Raw genomic sequence first — 24,396 nt, 5'->3', positions numbered from 1 at the left:
GAAGGACCCCTTCCATCAAAAGTTCTAGGTATTAGTAAGGAGTTCTATTTATACATGTCTTCTGTACGTGAGTTCATTTAATTAATTAATTTGGGTAACTTTAAGCTTCAGCGAGCATTAATTAAATGTAATTGTGTATGGCCAGTAAACTGAAGATAAGGGTAATTTAAATTTTTTAAAAATTTTAGCTTGCCTTTAAATTTTGAAATTAATGAGTCCTGACTTGCATAATATATATTTAGTAACTATCCTATTTTAACTTTCACATACTAATCAAATCAAGCTATTATTTTATGGTTAACATAAACTACCAGCAGCATTAGCCTAATATAATATATGTGTCAATTCAGTATGTTGTTAATCATCATTAATATCATCTTTTCCTTGCCCGTTTAGGAACATGTGTCTACAGTTCTGTTTTACAACTCTAATTTTTCATGTGTACTAAGAACTTGATACACGGTGCACAATTCTGAACAATATATTAGAATAAACCGAAGGGTTATTTTCAGTTTTCTACTGGGCATATAAGGTGATATGCCAGTTGGATGAGAGTTGGACATATTTTATCTCCAAAGTCTTGTTTCGTTTAACTCAAGAGAATTATAATGTATAAATTAAAGAAAGTTTTTGTAGTATTTCATTTTGTATTTTTAAAAATCATGTATTGGATGCAAACAATATTTGCATTATTGGCTTTATAATAAAACACAATACTAGAGTACAGGCATGATGTTTTTGTCGATGGGTGATTTCATATATTAATATGTGTATACTTTGTTTCCATTTTAAAAAAAAGCAAACTGCTTAAGTAGTAGTAAGTTCAATTGTGATAAATTTCTACTTTGCATTTGTGCACCAAAATAAACCATACCTTAAAAAAATTCGCCAGCATCCTTTAAAAGAAAAGAAGCATGCTTAACTATCAGACACAGGCTTTCTGTGAACTCTTTTGCTCTTCCTATGAAAGACATACTTTTAAGCTTTAGCTGTACCTTTTTTATTGGCACATTTCTGAATATAAACACATTTTATAGAACTCCATAGAAATGATTTCCCAAGAAAACATATAAATTATGTAAATTCTCTTATGTTAAATTTTCTGTGATTCATGCCCAGCATTCAGTGTCCGGGTTAAGAGTCAAGTGCCATTTTCAATTACCAAGTTCCCAGCCCTAAATTTCCCACAGGGCATGGCCAGCTTTCTAAAAATCTACATCAGAAAGTATCTATTCTAGAGGGCCATCTATTCACTGGAATGGTTACCTTCAGGAGAGCAAACTCAAAGGGCATTAGGCTGAGTAATAAGAATATTTTTGACAACGGCACTCGACGTGCATGGCTGTTACACGATTCATCTCCTTCTGGTCTCCGTGTCCTTCTGCTAAGTGGGTTGCTCCCTGTGGCTCTGTACAGTGGGGATAGCAGAGGGTCACACAAGAGGTATTTTAAAGCACTCTGGTTTCATAGTGTGTGCTTGACGGACAGAATAAAATGTATTCCTCCAGCTGTTCAAGAATGAGGGCAGGAGGGGTAGATAAAAAGAGAAATGAAGGCACGGCAGAATGAGATCCTAGTAAATCCTGCAGACGTAGTGTACCCGTGCCTTGAATTCTCTTCCTTCTCTCCAATGTATAACTCCATCCACAAATCCTTCTATTTTCTCCTTAGTCCCGGCCCATGATAGCCCAGACACCTAAAGGGCAGGATTCCACATACTGCCACGAATTCACACACACGCACACATGCACACACACACACACACACACACACAGATCTAAGCTGAATCTTTGGTGCCGTTGAAGAGAATTGAAGCATTTTAAGATGAAGAACTAAACTTACATTATCTGAGGTATGGTAAAAAATAATAATAATAATAATAATAAAAATCAAAAGTGCAATGAGTAAGAAAAATGAAAAAATCCACATTTCCAAATGGGCTATAAACACATTTATATTCATAAACTGTATTCAAATGGTTATGTCATATTAATTAAAAAAGTAAGAAAATAGGCTCCATGCAGAGGTCCTTTAAAAAAAAACCCAAAAAACAAAAACAAAAGTTCATAAAAATATTTCATCTGCATCAAAATATTCTTTGGAAACCAAAAATAAAAACGCATCGTGTGTGTTCTTGTTCTTTCAGGTCGGTCTGTCCAAGCCCGAGGAGCGCGAGGTCCGCGCTGTCGAGCGTCCAGGACACCCCGGGTGCCGCGGGGCACAGGGCCAAGGGCTGTCGCGTCTTGGGAGCCGCAGCCCGGGTCCCCGCTTCGCGCGAAGAATTCCGGCCCGGCGCGTCTCAGGGGACGTCTGTCGGGTCGCACCGACCCGTGGCCTGGCCGCGGGACCGGACAGCCGCGCCGGACCCCGTCGTCCTCCTTCCTCGGGGCGGCCGGGACAGCCCGGACGCGGGAGGGCCTCGGAGAGGCCAAGGCCAAGGTCACCCGAAGCGGAACTTGAGTCTGTACTTGACGGCGTCGGGGCGCTTCCGAGGGGCCGACACGGGCACGCGCGGCCGCACGGGGCCGGGGGGCCGCCTCTTCTCGGGGACGGTGACCGTGAACGACAGCTCGGGCTGCGGCAGCGGCTCGAACCGGGGCAGGAAGTGCGTGGAGACGTGCTGGGGTCGGGCCCGCGGGCTGCAGCCGCGCTTCGCCTTCCCTCGCTTGTTGAGCGCCACGTACCACTCCCGGCCCGCGGGCTCCGTGCGGTGGGTCGCCGAGGCGTAGGTGTTGTAGCTGTTCTCCTGAAACCGCTCCCTGAACTTGCAGTCGTCTGTGAACCGGGCCTGGGGGGAGAGAAGACACTCGGGCAGTCACACCGCCTCCAGCGCGCGAGAAGGGGAGGCCTGGCCCGCGGGGAAAACCCAGAACCCCGGACGGGAGGCCTCGCCCTGCGGAGAAAACCCAGAACCCCGGACGGGAGGCCTCGCCCTGCGGAGAAAACCCAGAACCCCGGACGGGAGGCCTCGCCCTGCGGAGAAAACCCAGAACCCCGGACGGGACGGGAGGCCTCGCCCTGCGGAGAAAACCCAGAACCCCGGACGGGACGGGAGGCCTCGCCCTGCGGAGAAAACCCAGAACCCCGGACGGGAGGCCTCGCCCTGCGGGGAAAACCCAGAACCCCGGACGGGAGGCCTCGCCCTGCGGAGAAAACCCAGAACCCCGGACGGGAGGCCTCGCCCTGCGGGGAAAACCCAGAACCCCGGACGGGAGGCCTCGCCCTGCGGAGAAAACCCAGAACCCCGGACGGGACGGGAGGCCTCGCCCTGCGGAGAAAACCCAGAACCCCGGACGGGAGGCCTCGCCCTGCGGGGAAAACCCAGAACCCCGGACGGGACGGGAGGCCTCGCCCTGCGGAGAAAACCCAGAACCCCGGACGGGAGGCCTCGCCCTGCGGGGAAAACCCAGAACCCCGGACGGGAGGCCTCGCCCTGCGGAGAAAACCCAGAACCCCGGACGGGAGGCCTCGCCCTGCGGAGAAAACCCAGAACCCCGGACGGGAGGCCTCGCCCTGCGGAGAAAACCCAGAACCCCGGACGGGACGGGAGGCCTCGCCCTGCGGAGAAAACCCAGAACCCCGGACGGGACGGGAGGCCTCGCCCTGCGGAGAAAACCCAGAACCCCGGACGGGAGGCCTCGCCCTGCGGGGAAAACCCAGAACCCCGGACGGGAGGCCTCGCCCTGCGGAGAAAACCCAGAACCCCGGACGGGAGGCCTCGCCCTGCGGGGAAAACCCAGAACCCCGGACGGGAGGCCTCGCCCTGCGGAGAAAACCCAGAACCCCGGACGGGACGGGAGGCCTCGCCCTGCGGAGAAAACCCAGAACCCCGGACGGGAGGCCTCGCCCTGCGGGGAAAACCCAGAACCCCGGACGGGACGGGAGGCCTCGCCCTGCGGAGAAAACCCAGAACCCCGGACGGGAGGCCTCGCCCTGCGGGGAAAACCCAGAACCCCGGACGGGAGGCCTCGCCCTGCGGAGAAAACCCAGAACCCCGGACGGGAGGCCTCGCCCTGCGGAGAAAACCCAGAACCCCGGACGGGAGGCCTCGCCCTGCGGGGAAAACCCAGAACCCCGGACGGGACGGGAGGCCTCGCCCTGCGGAGAAAACCCAGAACCCCGGACGGGAGGCCTCGCCCTGCGGAGAAAACCCAGAACCCCGGACGGGAGGCCTCGCCCTGCGGAGAAAACCCAGAACCCCGGACGGGAGGCCTCGCCCTGCGGAGAAAACCCAGAACCCCGGACGGGAGGCCTCGCCCTGCGGAGAAAACCCAGAACCCCGGACGGGAGGCCTCGCCCTGCGGAGAAAACCCAGAACCCCGGACGGGAGGCCTCGCCCACCTCCCCCGGAAAGACCCACCGCTTCTTGTAAAAGGTTGCTCTAAGCGGCTGCTTCTCGTTTCTACCTTCCTACTTGATCCAGTTTTGTAATGCGGACTGCCGTTGACCATGTGCTTAGTGAAACAGTATCAAATAAAAAAAAATAAATAAATAAATAAAAAGAAAAAGAAAAACAGTATCAAGGCACACAAAAAGGATAACAGGAACTCTTAGTATATCGAAATTCTGCTACGGCTTTTAAACTACTTGGAGATTGGCAGTGGAAAAGTTGGCTTATAGAATTTTAAGTTCTTGTTCCCCCTCTCACGCCATGAAGAAAATAAACAGAACTGAATTACTAAGGAACAACTGCCTGGTAAAACATGAATCCATGCTCAGAGAAATGGGGTCATATTATTCCTTTGAAACAAGGATGCATTTTTCAATGTTATCAGTGTGATTCATGGTGCTGAGAGAGGGGTAGCATATGGCCCTATTAATATTGCATGTGTTAGAGTTCTTCAGGAAAAAATATATCTTCACACAGTGATACAGGGGAGAATATTCGATGCCAAGAAGAAAAAATTACTTTTGGAGTCATTAGCAATACTTCATCCAGATCTCTCTCTCCCTCTCCAGACACAGACACACACTGACACACACACACAATGTCTGCCCTTGAAATGTTCCCAGAATAGTGGAAAAAGCAGACAAGTAAGTGTCCATCACGGTGCGGCTCGATAGCGGGACTTATGACCACGCTCTGCAGAGGGTACAATGATAGCATAGAGGAAGGGATCCAAGAGGCTGGAGGTGGCCAGGCAGAGGGCAGCGAAGTCTTCCTAGAAAAGATGACTTTGAGCTGAGTCTTCAAGCACAACGAGATATTAGTAAGGCAGGTGACATGCGAAAGCGTTCTCAGAGGGGAAACCGTGTGTCCACAGGTCAGCAAGACCCTCCCGTAGGTAGTGACTTCCACACTGGGGTGTGTGGTAGAAGAAGAGGAGGTCAGGCTGACACAGCTGGCCAGGAAGAGCTCGGAAGACACGTCGTTTGCCGCCCTCGTCCTGCTGATGGCCTTGTTTACTGCGTACTTAGTGAAATAATACCGATGTTTATAAAAATGACAGGAACTCTTAAGATATTTAAATTGTTACTGTTTTTAAATTACTTTGAAATTTTCACTTAAACAATTCACTGTTAACAGAAGATTCTGTTGAGGAATTAAAGGAAAATGTATGGGGCAAAAGCATGAACCCAGAGTCAGATCCGCAATCCAATGTCAATCTTGCCCATCGAGGGCAAGCTTTAGGCTCCTTACCCACAATCCTTATCCCTAGGGCTATTGGGAGCACCAAAATATCTTTCTAGGGAAAAGATGGGTGGCTTTCCTCAAATGCAAAAGAGGCCAAAAGTCCAAAAGTATAAGGATTCCTATCCTAGACTAGACCACCCGGTTTCACAGTGGCGGGGAGCCCCATTATCTAGAGTTCCTAGGTTTGTGAGCACCAAATATGCTGATGTCTGTAGAGAAAAACATGAAATATATGTGAGATATCCTTTCATACCAGACCAAGAAGTACTATACTGGAATTAAGAGTTCTTTTTTTTTTTTCTTGCTTTTTCTAATAATGCCATGCTTTTCTCTCAGCATCTGAAAGTCAGAACACTGCAATTCAATCTACGGAGATCTACTCTTGGTGGTCACACGAATTTTGGGGCTTGTGCAAAGTACTGACGCTACTGGAAGACAACCGGTTTCAGGTGCTTCCGACAGCTTCCAGCGGCACACCGACGCTCCGCATGACAGTGGCCCAAGTTGCTGACATTCAAGCATAGTTCAGTCAATAAGGCTCTTTATTTGAAGGCCAGGAAGTTACAGCAGCTGGAAGTGGGTGTTTTCAAGAACCACCACCGATGGCGTTCCTCTCACCCGGACACCCCTACCAGCCCACGTCTAGGCCAAGGGCACGGTGCTGACGTCTCTGTACAACAGGACGCACTTACTGTTCCTATTTTGTATTAAAAAGACTTTCTTACAAGTCAATGTAGATTTTTTTTTAATAGCTTGGCTTTTAAAAGGGCTTAAATGCTGTCGCATTTCATGTGATAATCCTAAAGTTTTATTTTAAAATAAAAGCTATACCATCTGTAATGTTTTCTGCTGCATAGAAGGATACACATTTTAGAAAGGCATATGGGGCTTCATCAAAGAGAGGAGAGGGTATATTTACCCTGCCTCACATTTTTTTCTTCAAACGTGCTTGAAAACATTTTTAAAAATATATACATTATACCTTGACCTGACTTTACTCACGTTTGACAAAAATCCATTTTCCCGAAAAAGGATAGCAGTGATTACTTTGTTCAATTTTGACTTTTTTTTTTTAAGTGTACTGCAGTATTTAAACTTTCCTTTCCCGACACACACACACACACACACACACACACACACACCCGCGGTGAACTTAACTTACAGCGATCCCTCTTAGAGCCCTCATACGGGTGAAAGCCCCCCGATCCCACCTGCTCAAATTGTCCTTCCTAAAACCTCCTCTTTCCTTCCTTAGGATTCATGTTCTTCAGCTCCTAAGAGGAAAGAACGCTCTTTGGGCTCTAGATTTTCCAAGGGTCACTGACTGTCCCCGGGGGCAGAGGTGCCCCAAACCTGAGGACCCACGCACTATGGGATGTCCCACAGCCTTTCCAGCTCCCACATGAGAACAGGCGTGAAGGCAGTCAGACTGTTTTGGCTTCCTCAATGGACTTCTAAATTCATGTTTTGTCTTAAAAAGTCTTCCAGCTGCAATGGGACAGAACCGTCTGAAACAAACTTTTCAGTGAATTTTTTCATCAGGAGATCTAGTTTCTTCTTGAGGAGCACGACGCCTGGCCTTGTTGAGAAACGACGGTGGCCCTAACCCTAACTTCCGTCCCTCATGTCATGCACGAACCGTTTTTATAGCAGAGACTCAGTAAGCCATACGGGTAAGTAAGCAATACGCATATATACGTATATACAATACGTATGCACTTACCATTACACAATTTCGGATGGTAAGTTTTCCAGGCTATTTTTAATTTTTTAAATCTCCTTTGAATTATAGGAAGTCCTTTGGCAAAACACATATTTTTTCAATAATAGAACTACATTATTTTCCTAGATAAAGTGAAGTTGCCAGAAAAACTTTTTCTATAGTGCGGGTGTGAAGTAGAGAGGTGAATGAAATTTCAGATAAGCTACTGAACTCAGGACCCCCATGGCCGCACTGGGCTAGCACCACCGGCCATCGCAAAACCGAACACTAAAATGGTCCTAAAGAATCCATATCTTTGAAAAAATTCATTTTTACGGGTCTACTCAATAGATGCTTCCTGACTATGTATCACATGTCAGGCACTCTGCTAGTTGCCACTTATCCAATGAAAAACAAAACCGACAAGGTCCTGTCCGCGCTCTTTGTTGAATTAAATTATGTTTTTCTCCTTAATTTCTCCCTGATCTTGCAAGTGTAAAAACACATTACATTCAACAAATCATAATTGTAAAATTAAAATGAAATGTTCGGCTAATTTTTATGTAACTTCGTACAGTCCAAATGCAATTTAATATAGTCCTCATGGACAAAAACAAATGAAACTTGAACAAATGAAGCTTTTTTTGCTTGTATAGCCTCATTCTTCAGAGGAAGAGCAAGAGTGCCGTGAAGGAAAACAAGAAACTTTGGGTTAGAAGGACTCCGCGCCTCGCTTCTACTCACCTCTTCCCAGTGAGAACACACAACGGATGTTTAGAAGAAAGGTCAAATTCAGTTCAAAGAAAGTAAAACTTTGATGAACTGGATATTTTAGAAAAGACTAATTCCGCTTAATTGAAATCTGAGGGTCAAGTAAGCCAAACAGAAAATTCTTTCTGAAACATTATTTTTTAAAAGCTTTCTAAAACCTCTTAACATAGTTTCGTTCCTTCGTAAATATCCTGGTGTGTGATGATGGAGGACGTCGCCGTGAACGAGCTGGCCATCCTCCCTTCACACAGCAGAAACACGTATGTAGCATGCAGAAAGGGGACGGAGGAGGGTGAATCTGGACCTACTCTGGTACAATCCTTGCAGTTCATGGGGTAGTTAATCAATTTTAGTTCTTTTGTTTTTTAAGATTTTATTTATTTATTTGACAGAGATCACAAGCAGGCAGAGAGGCAGGCAGGGTGGGGGCGGGGAAGCAGGCTCCCTGCTGAGCAGAGAGACCGATGCGGGGCTCGATCCCAGGACCCTGAGATCATGACCTGAGCCAAAAGCAGAGGCTTTAACCCACTGAGCCACCCAGGCACCCCTCAATTTTAGTTCTTTATTTTGCTTTGTTTTCTTTGATTTGCCTCCCTCTTTTGAAAAAACTTGTGAAGGAATGATTAACCAAATACAAATAATTAGAATGTTATTGTGGGCTACAGCCAATTTATATTATTAAATAATTAAAACATTATTATAGACTGTAATAAAAACAATTATAAACCAAATTGTACTTCAAGCAAAGTTCCCTTACTGCTTGTCTCCCTGCGCCTGGTTCCCCATCTCCTGTTAGCGCTTCTTGGGTCCCACCCCTGTTCCCACTGATGGGGCTGCCCCGGCCAGGTGCCCTTTGCCTAGGCTGTCTTGGGTGGTTGTGCTGAATGTTCCCTGACCAAAGGCGCCCCCCCTTTGGTGGTGATTAAAGGCAAAAAGCAGACCCTGTTCCAACTGCTTCCACGCAGAGTACCCCAGCACAGGGCGGCATTCACCCAGAGGGCCGGCTTTTACTCTTCACTACAAAGGTTTCCCAGAGGTCAGTTGCAGCCACACTATGCTATCTCCAGGGCATAGCCTGCTTCCTGCTTGGCACTGACCATCTGTCCATTCTGTATCTCTGTTCTTCATCCTGAGTGACCAAGGGAATATGTAAGTTGGATTTAATAATAAACCAACATGGGGCGCCTGGTTGGCTCAGTCGTTAAGCATCTGCCTTTAGCTCAGGCCATGATCTATGGTCCTGGGATTGAGCCCCACATTGGGCTCTCTGCTCTGCAGGGAGCCTGCCCCCCCCACCTGCCTCTGCCTACTTGTGACCTCTGTCTGTCAAATAAATAAATAAATACTTTAAAAAAATAATAATAAACCAACCTGACATAACGTAATGAAGAAAAACAACCACCGGATTTCTCCCCCTCCAAATTTTACGAATTGACCTAAAATTATTCCGGAAGCCAGTTCAAAATACAGATTCCCCAGGCCCTATATGCAGAGGTCGTATTTTAGTAAGTCTAAGGTGAGACCCTGGAATTACGTCATTAACCAGCATCCCGTGTGACCTGACGCAGGGGAGGTAAGAATTTTCTCTCTGATGCTCTCAATAACTCAAAAAGCCGGTCTGCTGAGGGCTCCTATGTGCCAGGGGAATTTACATCTCTTGTTTCTCCCTCACAATATCCCATGACCAGCAGGATGCTCTTATCTAATCCTCTGGCCAGAGAAGGAAAGGAAACAATTCTGTAAAGCCCCACGTTTACCAAGCGCGGGGGTAGGCGCCTGTGACTTCAAGCTCCCGACGCCTCGGTTCCAGCTCCTTCACACCACACAAACCCCAGGGCATCTCCTAGACGTCCGTCTAGTCCTACCTGTCTTGAAGTTGCTCCGTGTTAAAATACGGATGAGAAACAATGCCATTCTCCAAACCACTGGCGAAACAGAGCACCGTCTCCAGCTTTGGGCTGAAATGGCGCTGACGCTGTAAGTCCACTCATCACACCCAGATTTCCTCGATAAAACGGGCTCTCCAGCCAGTTCCAGAGTGTGAATTTGAGGGAAACTGGCATTTACTGCAAAGGCCAAGCCCGGAGCCCATTTTTGAGCCCGAATTACTGACATTTGGTTTTACTATGTAAGCTGAAAGCCCTTAGAGGGCAAGGGGAGTTTCTAGTCAAATGCCTTTGGAGAGCTCGAGGTCTGGGCTGGGAGAGTGGAGTGCTTAATAGGTTGTTGTTTTTTGTTTTTTTTTTATGATGGTGGTAACTATTGCTCAAGCCTCCATTCCCCCTTTCAGTAAACACGCCGAGCTCCTGGGGCTGCTGACTCCTCCTCACACTGCCCCCAGCGCAGGAAGTCCACTCCCGACGCCCACCCCGGGCCGGCCAGCTGGCACCCTCCGCAACCAGGGAAGGAAGACGTTCTAGTCCTTGCTTAGGGCTGATCAAGCACACATTCCATGCCTGTTTCGTAAACTCTGCAATTAGCTTTCCTTCCAAACATGATCCCCTAAAACCCTGAGAAACAAAAATAATGCTACCACATGCTTCTCTCTGGACCTTTAAAGTAAGCTAAAATGTTTTTTCTCCAATAGACAACATGCTATCTTGCAGATTTTATGAAAAGGCTGAAAAAAACATGATAACCATCTTTTCTAGGATTTCCGTTTTCTTTAGGGAAAAGACAAGATGCAACAGGGCTCTAAAAGAATTATGAGATTATGATCGTAAGAAATCCTCGCCTCTTAAGAGCTTGAGCCTGAGAATTTTGCTTTCAAATTAGGTTCTTTGAAAAAAAGGAAAACTCTGGAGATAAGGGGCTCCTGTGGACACAAAAAATCTGGACCTAAAGGAAAAAAGAGTCAGTGATAAATAGGATTGAGGCTGGTCTAAATATCTGAAGGGTCACAGCTGCCTGACCCCAAAATCAGGAAGTCTTCTCCTGAGAAAGGAGACAGGATCATCACACAGCTGCCTCAGAGCAAGTTAAGGAAGATCTTTCTTAAATTAAATGGTGAACACTGGGCGCCTGGATGGCTCAGTCGGTTAAGTGTCTGCCTTTGGCTCAGGTCATGATCCCAGGGTCCTGGGGTGGAGGCTGCTTGGGCGTCCCTGCTCAACCCAGAGTCTGCTTCTCCCTTTAACTCTCCCCCTTCCCCCTGCTAGTGTACCCACATTCTTTCCCACTCTCAAATTTCAAAAAGTCTTTAAAAAACAAATGCTGAATTTATTTATTTTTTCCCCAGGTGCTATTCTAGATCTTTCATATGTATTATCTCATTTAAACTGCTCAACTATCACGATAGATGGTTACTTTAGTTTTCCTCCGTTTACAGCTGATAAAACCAAGGAAGAAAACGATTAGGTAAAATGACTAGGTTTGATTCAACTAGAATGACACAATCTAACTGTATCGGTAACCCCCGCACTCAAGGTCTCTCGCTCCTACATCTGGCCCCACCGCAGACAAACCCAGAAGGGCTCTCTGTGGGGACAGCGAAGGCTCTGTCTGACTAACCCTCACGGCTCTTGGGAGGCAGACATCGGCTCCCGCCGCAATGTTGCCCAGCACGCCTTGACACGGGGAAGGCCAGACGCCTTCATCCTTGCACAGAACGCTGAGAACACCTGCACAGTAGGGAGCGGGCTGCACCCGAGCTTGGAATATTCTAGAGAAATTTTGTTTGAACTTCAGTCATCTCCGTGTGCACGTCTTCGTGCACTCGTTCACCTGCATACTTGGCGCCAAGAGAAAATTTCTCTTACCGAATTAACAAACTTAGCACAAGAAAAACATCAGCACAAATGTTGCCGAGGTGTGACCCATGCCGGGCTCTTTTTTCTGTCTGCCATCTTTGTGTCGCCGATACGGGAGCATTTTCTAAATGAAAAAACTTCAATGAACAAAGCAGAGCTCACTTCTGCTTTGAAAATTCATCTTGAGAGGCGTCTCCTGTGCAACACATCATCACGCTGAGTGACCAGCATGTGTGAAATTCTGTGGTAAGTTCTGCGGGGACCACATCCCCTCTGCTTCTCTAGACTTTAAGTCGAGTACTAGAGACACAGATATAGATGGGGAAAAAGAATCCAAACAGAATTGGGGAAGGGGGTGCACAGCACAAGCAAAATATTGTAAGGATGCACCACGATATTTATTCTTTGTCATGTAATATCATGTAATATGTAATATCATGTAATATGAAAATATTATTAATTCCTATAAAACAATATGGGGAAAACAATGAAATTGTTTCCAAACAAAACTCAACATCTTCTTTCAACTAACTTTTACCTACAAAGCATTATAGCGCTTATAGAGCAAGAGAGTTCTAAAAGGATGGTTCTGGTTCAATCACTTGTTAACTTGGGAAAAGATTTAACATCTCTAAGACTCCTTCCTCCCCAAATCATGTAATGAGACAATGGGAGTGAAAGAGTTTTTCAAGAACTGTCCAAATACATTGTCTGTGCCTGCAACTCATTCCTAATATCCTAATTGTTACTGTAAAAAATAAGTTGAACATCTACAATTATTCATGAATATTTCTCAATACAATATGGGAATTACTTTCTCCAGAATTATATGCATGCTTTGCATTTTTGGTTCATATTTACTTTATAGATAAAACTCTGAAAGTACTCTATTAATTTTAAATTTTTTCCAGTTTTGTTGAGATATAATTGACATATAACATTGTATAAGTTTAAGATGTGCAACATGATTTTCATACATATGCATATATACATGGCAAAATGATTATAAAGTTCTCTTTAAATGTCTCTGCGCAGTTATTAATTTAAAGCAGCTCACAAATTACACATTTAATCTTAAAATGTAAAGGTTTTTAGCTTTTTCTGTGACAATGCAATTTTGTGCAAATCAAAACTAAATCAAATAATTATATCTAAAGTTACGAGAACAATTTTTCAATGTGTTTAACTAGAAGAAAACAAGAAAGAAACCATCTGGGCATAAAACTGATAATTGCTAGGATTAATACTACTTCTGAATTCAACTTCCTTAAAAATAAATCACTTCATAATTTAATTAGGTTTCCATCTAAAGAAAAAGCGCTAATAAAAGCTCAGATAAGAGAAAGTGGGCTCGGACAATTGATTTAAAAAGAATCCACATAATCGCAGGGCTTAGTTTTTCATCTACAATTCCCCTCAAAGTCATCAGAATGACTTTTATATCAAAGAGCTTCGGTGAGGGACAAGAGCAAGACTTGCTTTGTACTGTTTAAAAGTCATTATTCCATGAAATAACCTCAGCCTGCCAAGATGAGAAAGAATAACAGATGCTGTTGTTGCATTATCTGCATTATTTCAGCCAGCCATCCTCAGACATTTGGGTCAAATTTCTGGAAATTTGTTCCTTGCATGTGACAGGGGAATCATCTATCCTCACCTTTCGGTGTGACCTTTCTAATTGGCATCCATTTGTAATACTTTGAGTTCTGTGGCAATTATCCTTAAGCTGGCCCAAGTTTAGCTATTTTTTGCATGTACTAGAGCATAAATTGAAACAATTGAAAAGTTAAGATGCTCACCCAAAACAAACCAGTATGAGAAAGTTTCTTTACATGACCTGCGCTTTATGAAGATGTTTAGATTCTGAAAGTGTTCCGATTATTTACAACCTTAAAGTAGACTGGGGAAAAAGTTCCTGTGTTCAGATGCGTCTGATCACTGTCTTCAATATTCTGCATGTGGATTTTTAAAAATAAAATATTTTTTTTTACAAAATGGCATGCCCTGCTTGTGCACACTGATGCAGAACTTTGCCCCTGTAAATAAATAATCAAAGAGCAATTGCTTTGTGAAAACTGTGTTATAGCTTTCTCACCTCACAAGATGAAGTAGGTAAATTTTTTTATAATTCTTATAATCAGTGATTAAAGAGGTTAGCAAGGGTTTTTGTTTATCCCAATCAACAGGTTTCAGTATCTACTATATTTAGATTACTGTATAATATTAGTATTTACTGAGCACTTACAATGTACCAAATGCTGTTTAAAAGTTTTAAATGTATTATCTCATTTAATCTTCAAATAAGTATAGAGATCGCTTGAATTCTGCTACCCCCTCGTATTAACAAGTCACCTTTAGAAAAAGGAAAATTGAAATTTTTACACATTGAAACAAATGAAACTCTCAATGAATTTTTAAAAGATCTATAAGTAAAAATGATAAATCTCAAGTTTCAATTGATTACACTCTTAATTAAAAGTTTCTACATACTTCAAAAACCAGAAAAGCAATATTTCTCCAATTCATTTAGTAAAAATTAGAGAGAATAAGAAGTAAAGGACTAACATTAAATAATAATTGCTTTGTAAAAATGATATACTGTGACAAATCTTAGTACACTACAGAAAAAGCATGAATCACTTTTAAGTGCTGTACATAGATACTAAAACAAGTAAATCAAATCTGTGAGTAGAAAAACCAAGCTAGACATATAATGTCAAGCTAGACATATAATGTCTTTACAATGTTTTAATGCTTCCCAAGTAGTGAGCATTTTCAGAAAAAACATAGAAATCTATAATTTATAAATTGATTGTAAAATATATAAGTGGCTTAAAAAACTTTTTCAGTGCAAAATTAGTCTTCATAATTTTAACTATTATTTTTGATGCAACAAAATTACAAAATGAGAGTCCTCAAATGGATAAATTGAATTTCTCTAAGCAAGATCAAAATCTTCTCATTATTGGGGCGCCTGGGTGGCTCAGTGGGTTAAAGCCTCTGCCTTCGGCTCAGGTCATGATCCCAGCGTCCTGGGATCGAGCCCCGCATCGGGCTCTCTGCTCAGCGGGGAGCCTGCTTCCTCCCTCTCTCTCTACCTGCCTCTCTGCCTACTTGTGATCTGTCTGTCAAATAAATAAATAAAATCTTTAAAAAAAAAAAAAAAAAAAAAAAAAAAAAAAAAATCTTCTCATTATTGATTCTTCTCCACACTTAATGATGTGAAAATATGTTATATTACTTAGACCTAATTTCTGACATCATGAATAGCTTATAAAATTGTATAAGAGCCTGATCTAGTAAATATGCACACACAATCACCACAAATATGTACATTTTAGTTGTTATATAATATTATCACTTCCATAATATTTCCCTTCAGTTGGACAAATTTTAAGAAATAAATAGTAGCGATCACTTTGAGAGTGCTATTTTCAAATACATTCACCCTTAAAAATTTTTTGTGGACTCTATATTGTCTTTTCAAGTGACTAAAATATAAAAATGATTATGTACAAGAACATCTTGGTTAAATGTACATATAATTTTAGAAAAAACAAAACATTACGTCCTCTGAGCAAATTGTTCCTCTACCAATGTGGGAAATCACTTCGTTCCATTCTACAAATGTAGAAACTCCATAACACCTTTAACAAGTATAAAGTGGTTCTACTTACACTTGCGTGGAGTTTTCCTTTTTTTGACATCGCTAAAAATTTGTTGCTGAAAACTCCTCGTATTCCTACAATCCCCTGAGACACAGCAAATATTTCCAAAATACCTAGGATGACAGAAATCCCAAAATAAAACACAGACTCCTCTATATATCATTGTGTAGAATTAAATTTCTACATAGATTCTTTTCATTCTTTATAGCTGTGATTAAAAAAAAAACAGTATTTGACATCCATATCTTTCATGACATTAATTATGTTAAAAAAGAAAAGTCTAGCATGCAAGTGTTCACTTAAAATAGCAAATTTTAATATTCAAAAACTTAGTTCTGGTTCATTAATAATTCTTATTTTTCCTTACAAATAGGTCACTTATAGTAAACAGTGTTTACCAATAGAATCTTCTCAATCTTAATCTTAAATTTTTTCAAATTAATTCTCATCCATTGTTTTCTATCAGAGAAAATACACTGCTTTTAATATTAAATCTCATAAAGTCTGGCCCAAGACTGATATAAATACTGAAAGCCAGAGACAAATTCTACTTATTTACATGAAATAAATCCCTCTCCTCAAATTATAATAACTATACAAATCAATATATACCATATTCAATCATTCAGTGAGTAGTTCGTTTAAAGACTACACATAAAAAGATGTTGAAAGCATTATAAATAATTTGGGATTATTGGCTCAATGAGTGTTAAAGCATTATGGTTTGGGACATCCTGCATTTTAAACGGTTTTTCTGGCAAAAAATTTAATGAGGTATTTTGTTACATTACTGTTTATATTTAGTATTTCATAGTTAGCATTATCAAGTCCATGTTCCTCTGTCTCCTATAATAATTTGAAAGTCCACATCAACTGTGTCAAGAGAATCACATAGCACAGTTCACACAGTATTTTAAGATGAAATTCATAGTCTGCATATAATTGGAATTCCTGCCTGTTTATCATAAACTCATATATAGTTTATATGAACATGAGAAAAGCATAGTGCTTTTTTGTTAACTGCCCACCTCAAATTGCCAAAAAATTGGTAGGGGAGGACAAAATCTTATAGTTCGCTAAAGCTAAGAAGGGACCTAGCCTAGGAAGAAAGAAAGGAAAGAAGAAAGGATGGGAGAAGGGAAGAAAATCTCAACCTTTTAACCTACATTATTCTGAATATACATACTAAGTAAGATATCTCAATAATATTCTGCTGAATAGAGAAATTCACCGGAAATTTTGAAAAACAGTTACCTCCGCCTACAGTATTTGAAATACTTATAAAATTATTCAATTTACCAAAAAGGCAGTATTGTGGATACACATATATATGACATATAGAAATACATATATATGAATACCTTCATTAAGCCCTTTTTTGCACAATATGAGTTAGTACCTATAATTGTAGCAAATATTGCTGCTTATTTATTCAACTTGATTTCTTAAAAACACTTGATCAGAAAGTTCATGGGGGGAAAGGGGTAGCCGAAGAACTATTGTCTTTGTTATAAGCATATTTAGTCCAGAGTAAACAAAACACTTCCAGGAAACCACCACTATCCCTTTATTAGTGGATATTTCTTGAAAACAAAACAAAACAAACAAACAAACAAACAAACAAACAAAAAAACCCACAAAAAACTACTTGAAAGGGACTACTTTCACTTTTAAGAAGAAACTCCTAAAGAAACTGTCATCTCATTAGTTATTTTCTTCAAAACATTTTCAAGATGCTCTCTTTGATAGGTTTTGCTGTACAAATTATTTGACTGATGCACACCCAAGGATTCAGAAGCATTACCATTTTATCACATAGTGACGAAGCACACAGAATGTTTTGTAAGGTTAGATACAAGACACGATGTAATACATTGTGATGATGTTATTAACAAAGCTTTAATAGAACATGATACGAAGTTATATTTCTATCACACAGAATATTAAAAACAGCTTAAGGATTTTAGATATTTGGAAGATGGGGGAAATGTGAATGTTGCTTAAATGTGTTAAAAAATGAGACACCGAACCACGAGAAACTGGCTACGTGTGGAGCGACAGAAACAAAGGGACAATATGGATTGGCAAAAAGGAGAGTTAGGTGGATGTTTTCCCCCAATTTACTTATGGTTCTACATTGTTAGTGTTTTTATTCATTCTTTGGAAAATTACTTGGTTTTGTAAATACAAACCTGTGTTTTAATGAAAAAAATACATGGTAGCATAAGTGATAGAATTCTTATTGAATGTATCCGTTTACAGGCTAACATTTCAGAGGTCAAGACAAAGTCTCCGTAAGTATTTGTTTGAAGCTTTGCCTATGTAAACTATAGTTTCTGACAAGTAAGGTATTCTATTTTGAGAAAAATCCACTTTGAGTCACTTGTTTCCTAACACACTCTATGTACATTCTGTGTGTATATGCTATGTAAAATTTGCATCATAACACATTACACGGGGAAGATGAAATAATATATGTAAAGGGTTATTATTTTATTATATATACTGCTTGGTTTCTTTTCTTGCAAGTGCCAGTGTAAAAATGATATATTGCCTGGGAATGAATGGATTTTATAATTATTTATTTTTTTTAAAGATTTTATTTATTTATTTGACAGACAGAGACCACAAGTAGGCAGAGAGAGAGAGAGGGGGAAGCAGGCTCCCCGCTGAGCAGAGAGCCCGATGCGGGGCTCGATCCCAGGACCCTGAGATCATGACCTAAGCTGAAGGCAGAGGCTTTAACCCACTGAGCCACCCAGGCACCTCTGGATTTTATAATTTTTTAAAAAGTATATTTAATTGAAAGCTTGAAATATACTTTTGCATATATTCTATTTAAAATTATGAAGAATGCAGGAAAGATAAAGATGAGATCAGATGAAATAATTATTTTTTCACATAGGTAACTTTGGTATGATCTTCTAAATCTTAATGCAATTATGATGTAATATTGAGAACGGTATTAAGATCATAATTTCCAACGTAATTTCAACAGTAATTTCACAAGATCTTTTTTATGAGGATGTTGGAGCAAATTCTGCAGTTCAACTCGCTGACCCCACCTCCAAGAGATCACACAATTATTGATTTTACTAGACCAAATCTCAGGAAAGCACTAAAGAATTCTATATAATATTTTAAACCCTCATGCATTAAATCACACATATGTAAATCCCAGAAAACATTTCCCTAAAACTAAATTCTTCTCAGCTTCACTAATTTCCTGACTCTTTTTAGAGCCAGTAATAATAAATTTTACGAGAATTTACAATTCACATTATGGATGCCAAGATGGTATCCCTAAGCAAAACTGTGGAAGGCCAAGTATACCTCATAGATCGGATAGTCCATGGATGTTCACTAAACTGAATTTGACCTTCTCACAACCTCTGTTTCCTTTCTCAGGACACCCCATGTGCACACACGTAGGGACACGCATTTCACTCTCCTGCAACTCTGGCCTTCTGCTTGGGGACTCAGGCAGGGTAATTATTTCCCATTAAAGTGCTAGTCACAATGTGTTATCTTTCCTAGGGTGTTAACATGTAAGAGGATCAAAAGAAAAAAGCAGTGCTTCATAGAAAAAAACTATTTTCTCTTAGTGGAATTTGGGGGTTGACATCTAGATTGAAGGAGGCAAGAATTTATCCACACATTGTCTAATCCACTACTTACAAGCGTAGACATGCGTTACAAAGTAAGTTTATTTCAGTAAGAGAAGGTATGTCTAGATTTTTTTCAACCTTTGTCCTCTCCAGATTTTTTTTAATACAACAGGACTCTATTAATGATGATTGATAAAATCATGTAAACTTTTCCCTTTTCTCATTTCTTAGTGAATGGCATACAAGACACAGATACCTGTATTCAGAAGCTTTCAACAGCTCATCTGAAAATCCTCAAAGAAAATCATTCAGAACTGAAGTTTCTCTACTCGCATTCACACAGCAACAGATATGCTGTACCATTATCAAATCTGAGTCTTGAAATACCCAACTTAGCAGTTTTCAGTGATTAAATTAGTAACAGAAATCTTTCATTTGAGTTTTTCTGTTCAGTAGATATAGCTATAGATTTAGCTAGGCTTGGGGGACTACGTAAAAGGTTGACTCTACATGCCCCCAAAATTGATGGTGAATTTAGATTTTCAAAAATTAATAAAACCAAGGGTTCAGTTCAGTCAGAATATATGATTGGAATTTTCATATTTTATGTGAACACTTTGGCTTTGTGCAAACATAGTCTTCAACTTTAGCTGCCTGAATTGATAATTACTTGACTGCCTGTTCGTCAATGGCCCAACATAAGTCAACAGAAGCATTGAGACTGAACTTGGAAGCGTATAAATTAAAGCAAAACCTTTGTTTCTATTCAATAGTGGATTTTATCATCTGCCTTGTCTTGTCCATCTTTCTTAATCCTTCCCTAGTATTTTTTCATACTAAGAGTATGAAGAATGGGCTTATTTTTCTGTCTCCAAAACTTAGAATAACTACTGTGTAAGAGAAGCTAAGAATATATTAAGTGGTGTGCTTAACTAAATAACTTGTGTTTCCAAATCTATGGTCAGAGTATACTTCTGATGGTAAAACTAGAAAATAGTCACAGTTTTCAGAAATGTTAGTATCAAATGATAGTTATATGCATCTCTTCTGACAAACATTACAGAAAATTACTGAGTTTGAAAGGACCTGTTAGAAGGCACTTTGGTTAGAAGACGACGAAGAAGGAGAAGGAGGAGGAGGAGGAGGAGGAGGAGGAGGAGGAGGAGGAGGAGGAGGAGGAGGAGAAGGAGAATAATGTGGCAGTTTGATGGTTTTGGCTGTTTTCTGAAGTAGCATGTATTATGCTGTAACCAAAGGAATGTAAGTTTTCTCTCATTGCTAACTCACAGACAGTAAAATGAGATGATGAGGTAAAACTCAGGTGTGTCCTCTGGTCCTCTCTGGTCCCAGCTCTGTGTCTCCTGGGAGGCTTAAACAACAAATATTTCCTTATGTGCGCTACCCAACAGTCCATGACCGATGCCTTAGTTCTAGGTACATGTCAGGAAACCGTCAAGTGTTGCTTTCAAAGAAGTGTATGACCACAATTAGCAGGTTTCTGTTTCTCTTTCACAGCTCTTTGGGGCAAAGGCTCATCCTAAATTTCCAAAGTACATGCTTTCCCACTAAACATGACTTCTTTCATAAATTCTCCATCCGGCAGTGGTAGCGAAATCATAGTTAGTAGTATTGGACACCAACATCACAAAGCAGAAAACCACCAGGACTTAAATATTTAAGTTATGGTTTTCTCTGTGAGAAAAATCTATGGAAGGCAAAAACAAACTAAAAAATCCCCCAACTCCCAGAAGTAATCAAAATATTAAGGCTAATGATGTAGGCAGCCTTTTATGGACGCATGCATGCATGAATGAGTGAATGAATGATGGCAAGCCATATGAAAGACATAGACTACACTCTGAAAGTCTCTTCCAAACAGGAATGAATGGGGAGAAGTGTTAAATTAAGGAGTTTTATTTAGGTGGGTTTTTTTTTAGTGAAAATTGCTGTTCCTTTCTAGGTACCTTTTCAGAGTGGATTTTAAAATAAAATGTACCTTGGGGTGCCTGGGTGGCTCAGTGGGTTAAAGCCTCTGCCTTCAGCTCAGGTCTTGATTCTGGAGTCCCAGGATCCAGCCCCCCCCCCCCACCGGGCTCTCTGCTCAGCGGGGAGCCTGCTCCCCCCACCCACCACCCCCCCCCCGCCTGCCTCTCTGCCTGCTTGTGATCTGTGTCTGTCAAATAAATAAAATCTTTAAAAAAATAAAATAAAATGCACCTTGTTAATAGCAATATGGGTCAACTCCTCCTTTAGGTGAATGTAGTCTTTGTTGAACTGGTCTCCCGTTCCTTCCTGTGTTTTTCTAGAACCTCTCTTCTGGCAAGGCCTAAGTTGCAAAAATCTCTGTCTTTTCCAAGAGAGGAGGGTGAGTATATTGGGAATGAGTTTGGATTTCAGAGACCACTAGTACATCCAAACCCACCCTAGAGACATGCTTTCCCCCCCTGAGATCCAACCAGCAGCCTGTTAAATGCTAACTTTGGGTCCTCCCTTGGGAACACAGAAGTTATCTTGCGCTGGTGCTGATTTCCTGGATAAACTACAAGAACAGAACAGGAAAAGTTTTCCTGTAAAAGAAAGGTGGAAAGATCAGAAGTGGGAAGTTGGGTGGGGGGAAATGAGAAAGACAAGTGGAAATACTGAAGTCCAGGGCGACTTTCCCTGCCCCTGAAATCTCGGAAGGGTCCCCTTCGCCCTAACACACCTGCCCTTTATGACCCAAGACGGTGAGTTGTTTGATACGGGTGCGAAGAACCTTAAAACATAGAAACAGGCACGGAGCGCGTGGGAGGCCCCGGGGCTCGCGCGGGCACACTCGGAAGAGCGCGCTCTCTGGTTCGGGGCTCCAGGGCCCCGAAACACGCGCACCACGGCCCGCTGGAGCTGCACGGCTCAGCTCTCCGGGGTCGGGGCAGGGGCGGGCGTGGACGCGCGCACCGCCGGGTCTCCCGCACCCTGCCTCCCGAACCCCCCGGGGAGCCGTGCCCGCCGGCACCCCCGCCCCCGGCGTGCACACCTCCGGCCCTGCTTGGCAGGCGGCAGCCAGATCGCCAGCCCCGCCGAGGCGCCCGCGCTCCTCCGGGGGTTAGAGAAGCTCAGTGGCCCGGGGGGATCGTGGGTTTGAAACGAAGCAGGTGACGCACACCTGGGAGCGAGCTCCCGGGCGGACACTCGACGGCCAGGGGGCCGGACGCCGCGCAGCCTTCTGGCCACGCTCCCGCTCCTTCTGGGTATCTCGCAGGCCCCGGCTGTGGGTCTGGCTGTTGGGTTAACCCCCTGCCGGATGAGCGATCTGGCCCTACCGAGGAGAAGCCTCGGAGAGATCGCCCCAGGCTCGTGCACACCCCGAGTCATCTGTCCCGCAGCTCTGCAGGCAGCGGGAGGAACCCGAGGAGCAGCAGTGACGGGCGGGAAACGCCCGCGGGCGGAAGGAAAGAGATGCGGCTAGAGAGAGAACTCAGGAAGAGAATGTAAAACTTTGCTTTAAAAAAAACAAAAAACAAAAAACTTGCACACTGTGCACCTGTAAGGAATTGAACCTCCTCTGAGTTTCTTCCAAAATAAAGAACTTTTCCTTAATCGTCCTGGGGAACCAAAGGCCGGCCACCGCCTCACAAGGTGCTGTCACGGTCTCAACGCACCGAACGTTGCTAAACCCAACTTTGAAGTCAGTCACTCCAATGCCCGTCACTATCTTTCTCTAAACGTGTCCAGCTTTCCAGACGCCTGTCTTCGCGGCAGGGGCTGTCTGGTCTCCCCGGGGATACAGTATACATTGTGCGTGTGTGTAACGTGCAGGTATGTATATGCCGTGGATGTAAACCGGGACACATGTATGTATAACATATGCTGCTCTGGGCTTCCTGGTGGCCGTTGGAGGGGCGGCCTGTGAATTGATTCTTCTTAAAAAAAAAAAAAAAAAGTAACTGTTCCGTTTCGGGCAAGGAGAAGGGAAGCACTTTGACGCCTCTCGGAAAATGCTGGCCCGGTAAGCAGAAGCGGGAGGTGAACAGAAACCAAATGAGCAGAAGGACTTGTTTTTTCTCCAGGCACAGGCTGGGGCTCCTCGGGGACCCCGCAAGCGGGAAGCGAGGTCGCCTGTCCGGAGCGCCCCGCGGCCGGCAGCCTGGGCCGCAGGAATCGCCATTTCTGGTGCCCGGAGAGGGGCGCGCGAGCGCGGCCGCAGAGACGCATCCGCGCCCGAGCCGCCGGCCGCCCCCGGGCCGCCCGGGCCGGCAGCCGGCGTTCCCGAAGGTGCCCCCGCGGGCCGGGGCACGACCGCGGTCCCGCCCGAGTCCCCCGCCGCCCGCCCAGGACGCGCTTGGCCGGGCGAGGGAGCAACTTACTTAACATGTTGGCTTCATGGGAGCCGTTGACTTTGCCATCCGGGTAGATCTGCAGATGGAAACCGATGCCCACTCTGCAGTACAGGCTGCCGGTGCGGCGCCCCGAGGGGCTCCACTGGAAGCCGCTCTGCTCCGAGCCGCCGCCTCGGTGGCCCGGAGGAGCCCCGGGGGAGGAGGAGGAGGCGGAGGACGAGGAGGAAGGCGTCGCGCCCCTGCTGCTCCGGCCGCTGCTGGCGCCTCCCGGGCTCCGACCGCTGGCAGCGGGTCCGGGTTGCCCTTTGGCGGCGACGTGCTTCTCCCCGCGAGCCCAGGCGCTGAGGGTGAGGTGGCTGAGGAAGAGGAGGAGGAGGAAGGACAGGCTCATTCTTCCAGCCGCCGGGCGTCCAAGTGCATCTTGTAGGGCTGCTTCTGGGCTCCGTGGCCCCCGCGCGGCTGCGTGCCTCTGGCGCTGCTCCCCTCGCCGCCCCGGGTGGACATAGCCTCGGGGACGAGAGGGAGGGAGGGAGAGAGGCCACTCGAGCGGATCCCGGCGCCGCCGCGGGGATATTTATACGCCGGTGATCTCACTGCTCGGCGCACGCCCGCGGAGCCTCCCCTCACCCGCCGCTTTGTGCGCTCTCCGGCCGGTGCGGGCAGGGAGCCTCGCGGCCCCGGGGGCGGGGGGGGGTGCAGGAGGGAGGAGATGCGAGACGGTGAGTGGGAGGGGAAGCCGGGAGGAGAGGAGCTGCGCCCCGACGCTGGGCACGCGCAGACCGGGGCCACGCACCCCAGCAGTTCTCACGCGCCGCCGGCCACCCCCGCGCTGGAGCCGGGGCTGCGCGGCGTTCAGCGGCGCGCGAGCGTCTGAGTCCTCCGGGGACAGCGACCGAGATGGGGGCGGGGGTCTAAGCGTGGAAGTGGGTTCGCGGCCTCGCCCG

The 24,396-nt window shown here is 44.3% G+C and overlaps 1 protein-coding gene across 3 annotated transcripts; it reads right to left on the bottom strand.

Moving 5' to 3' along the window:
• Nucleotides 1–994: 994 nt before the first annotated feature.
• Nucleotides 995–24,044, bottom strand: FGF5 (fibroblast growth factor 5). Of its 3 annotated transcripts, XM_080797352.1 has the most exons (3): nt 23,480–23,994; nt 15,535–15,638; nt 1,932–2,788 (listed from the first exon to the last, which is right to left on the bottom strand). In XM_080797352.1, exons 1-3 carry the CDS (start codon nt 23,841–23,843, stop codon nt 2,441–2,443), a joined length of 816 nt encoding a protein of 271 aa, XP_080653478.1. In that variant the 5' UTR covers nt 23,844–23,994; the 3' UTR covers nt 1,932–2,440. The 3 variants fall into 3 exon arrangements, with proteins under 3 accessions (XP_080653476.1, XP_080653477.1, XP_080653478.1); XM_080797350.1 differs by lacking the exon at nt 15,535–15,638 and having other exon boundaries at nt 995–2,788; nt 23,480–24,044; XM_080797351.1 differs by lacking the exons at nt 15,535–15,638; nt 23,480–23,994 and adding an exon at nt 4,361–5,489 and having other exon boundaries at nt 995–2,788.
• Nucleotides 24,045–24,396: the final 352 nt, after the last annotated feature.

This window comes from Martes martes (genome assembly GCF_963455335.1).
Source record: "Martes martes genome assembly, chromosome: 2".
Taxonomy (NCBI): Eukaryota; Metazoa; Chordata; class Mammalia; order Carnivora; family Mustelidae; genus Martes; species Martes martes.
The sequence above is the reverse complement of the archived record's forward strand: the minus strand, read 5'-3'. Positions and strand labels throughout refer to the sequence as shown.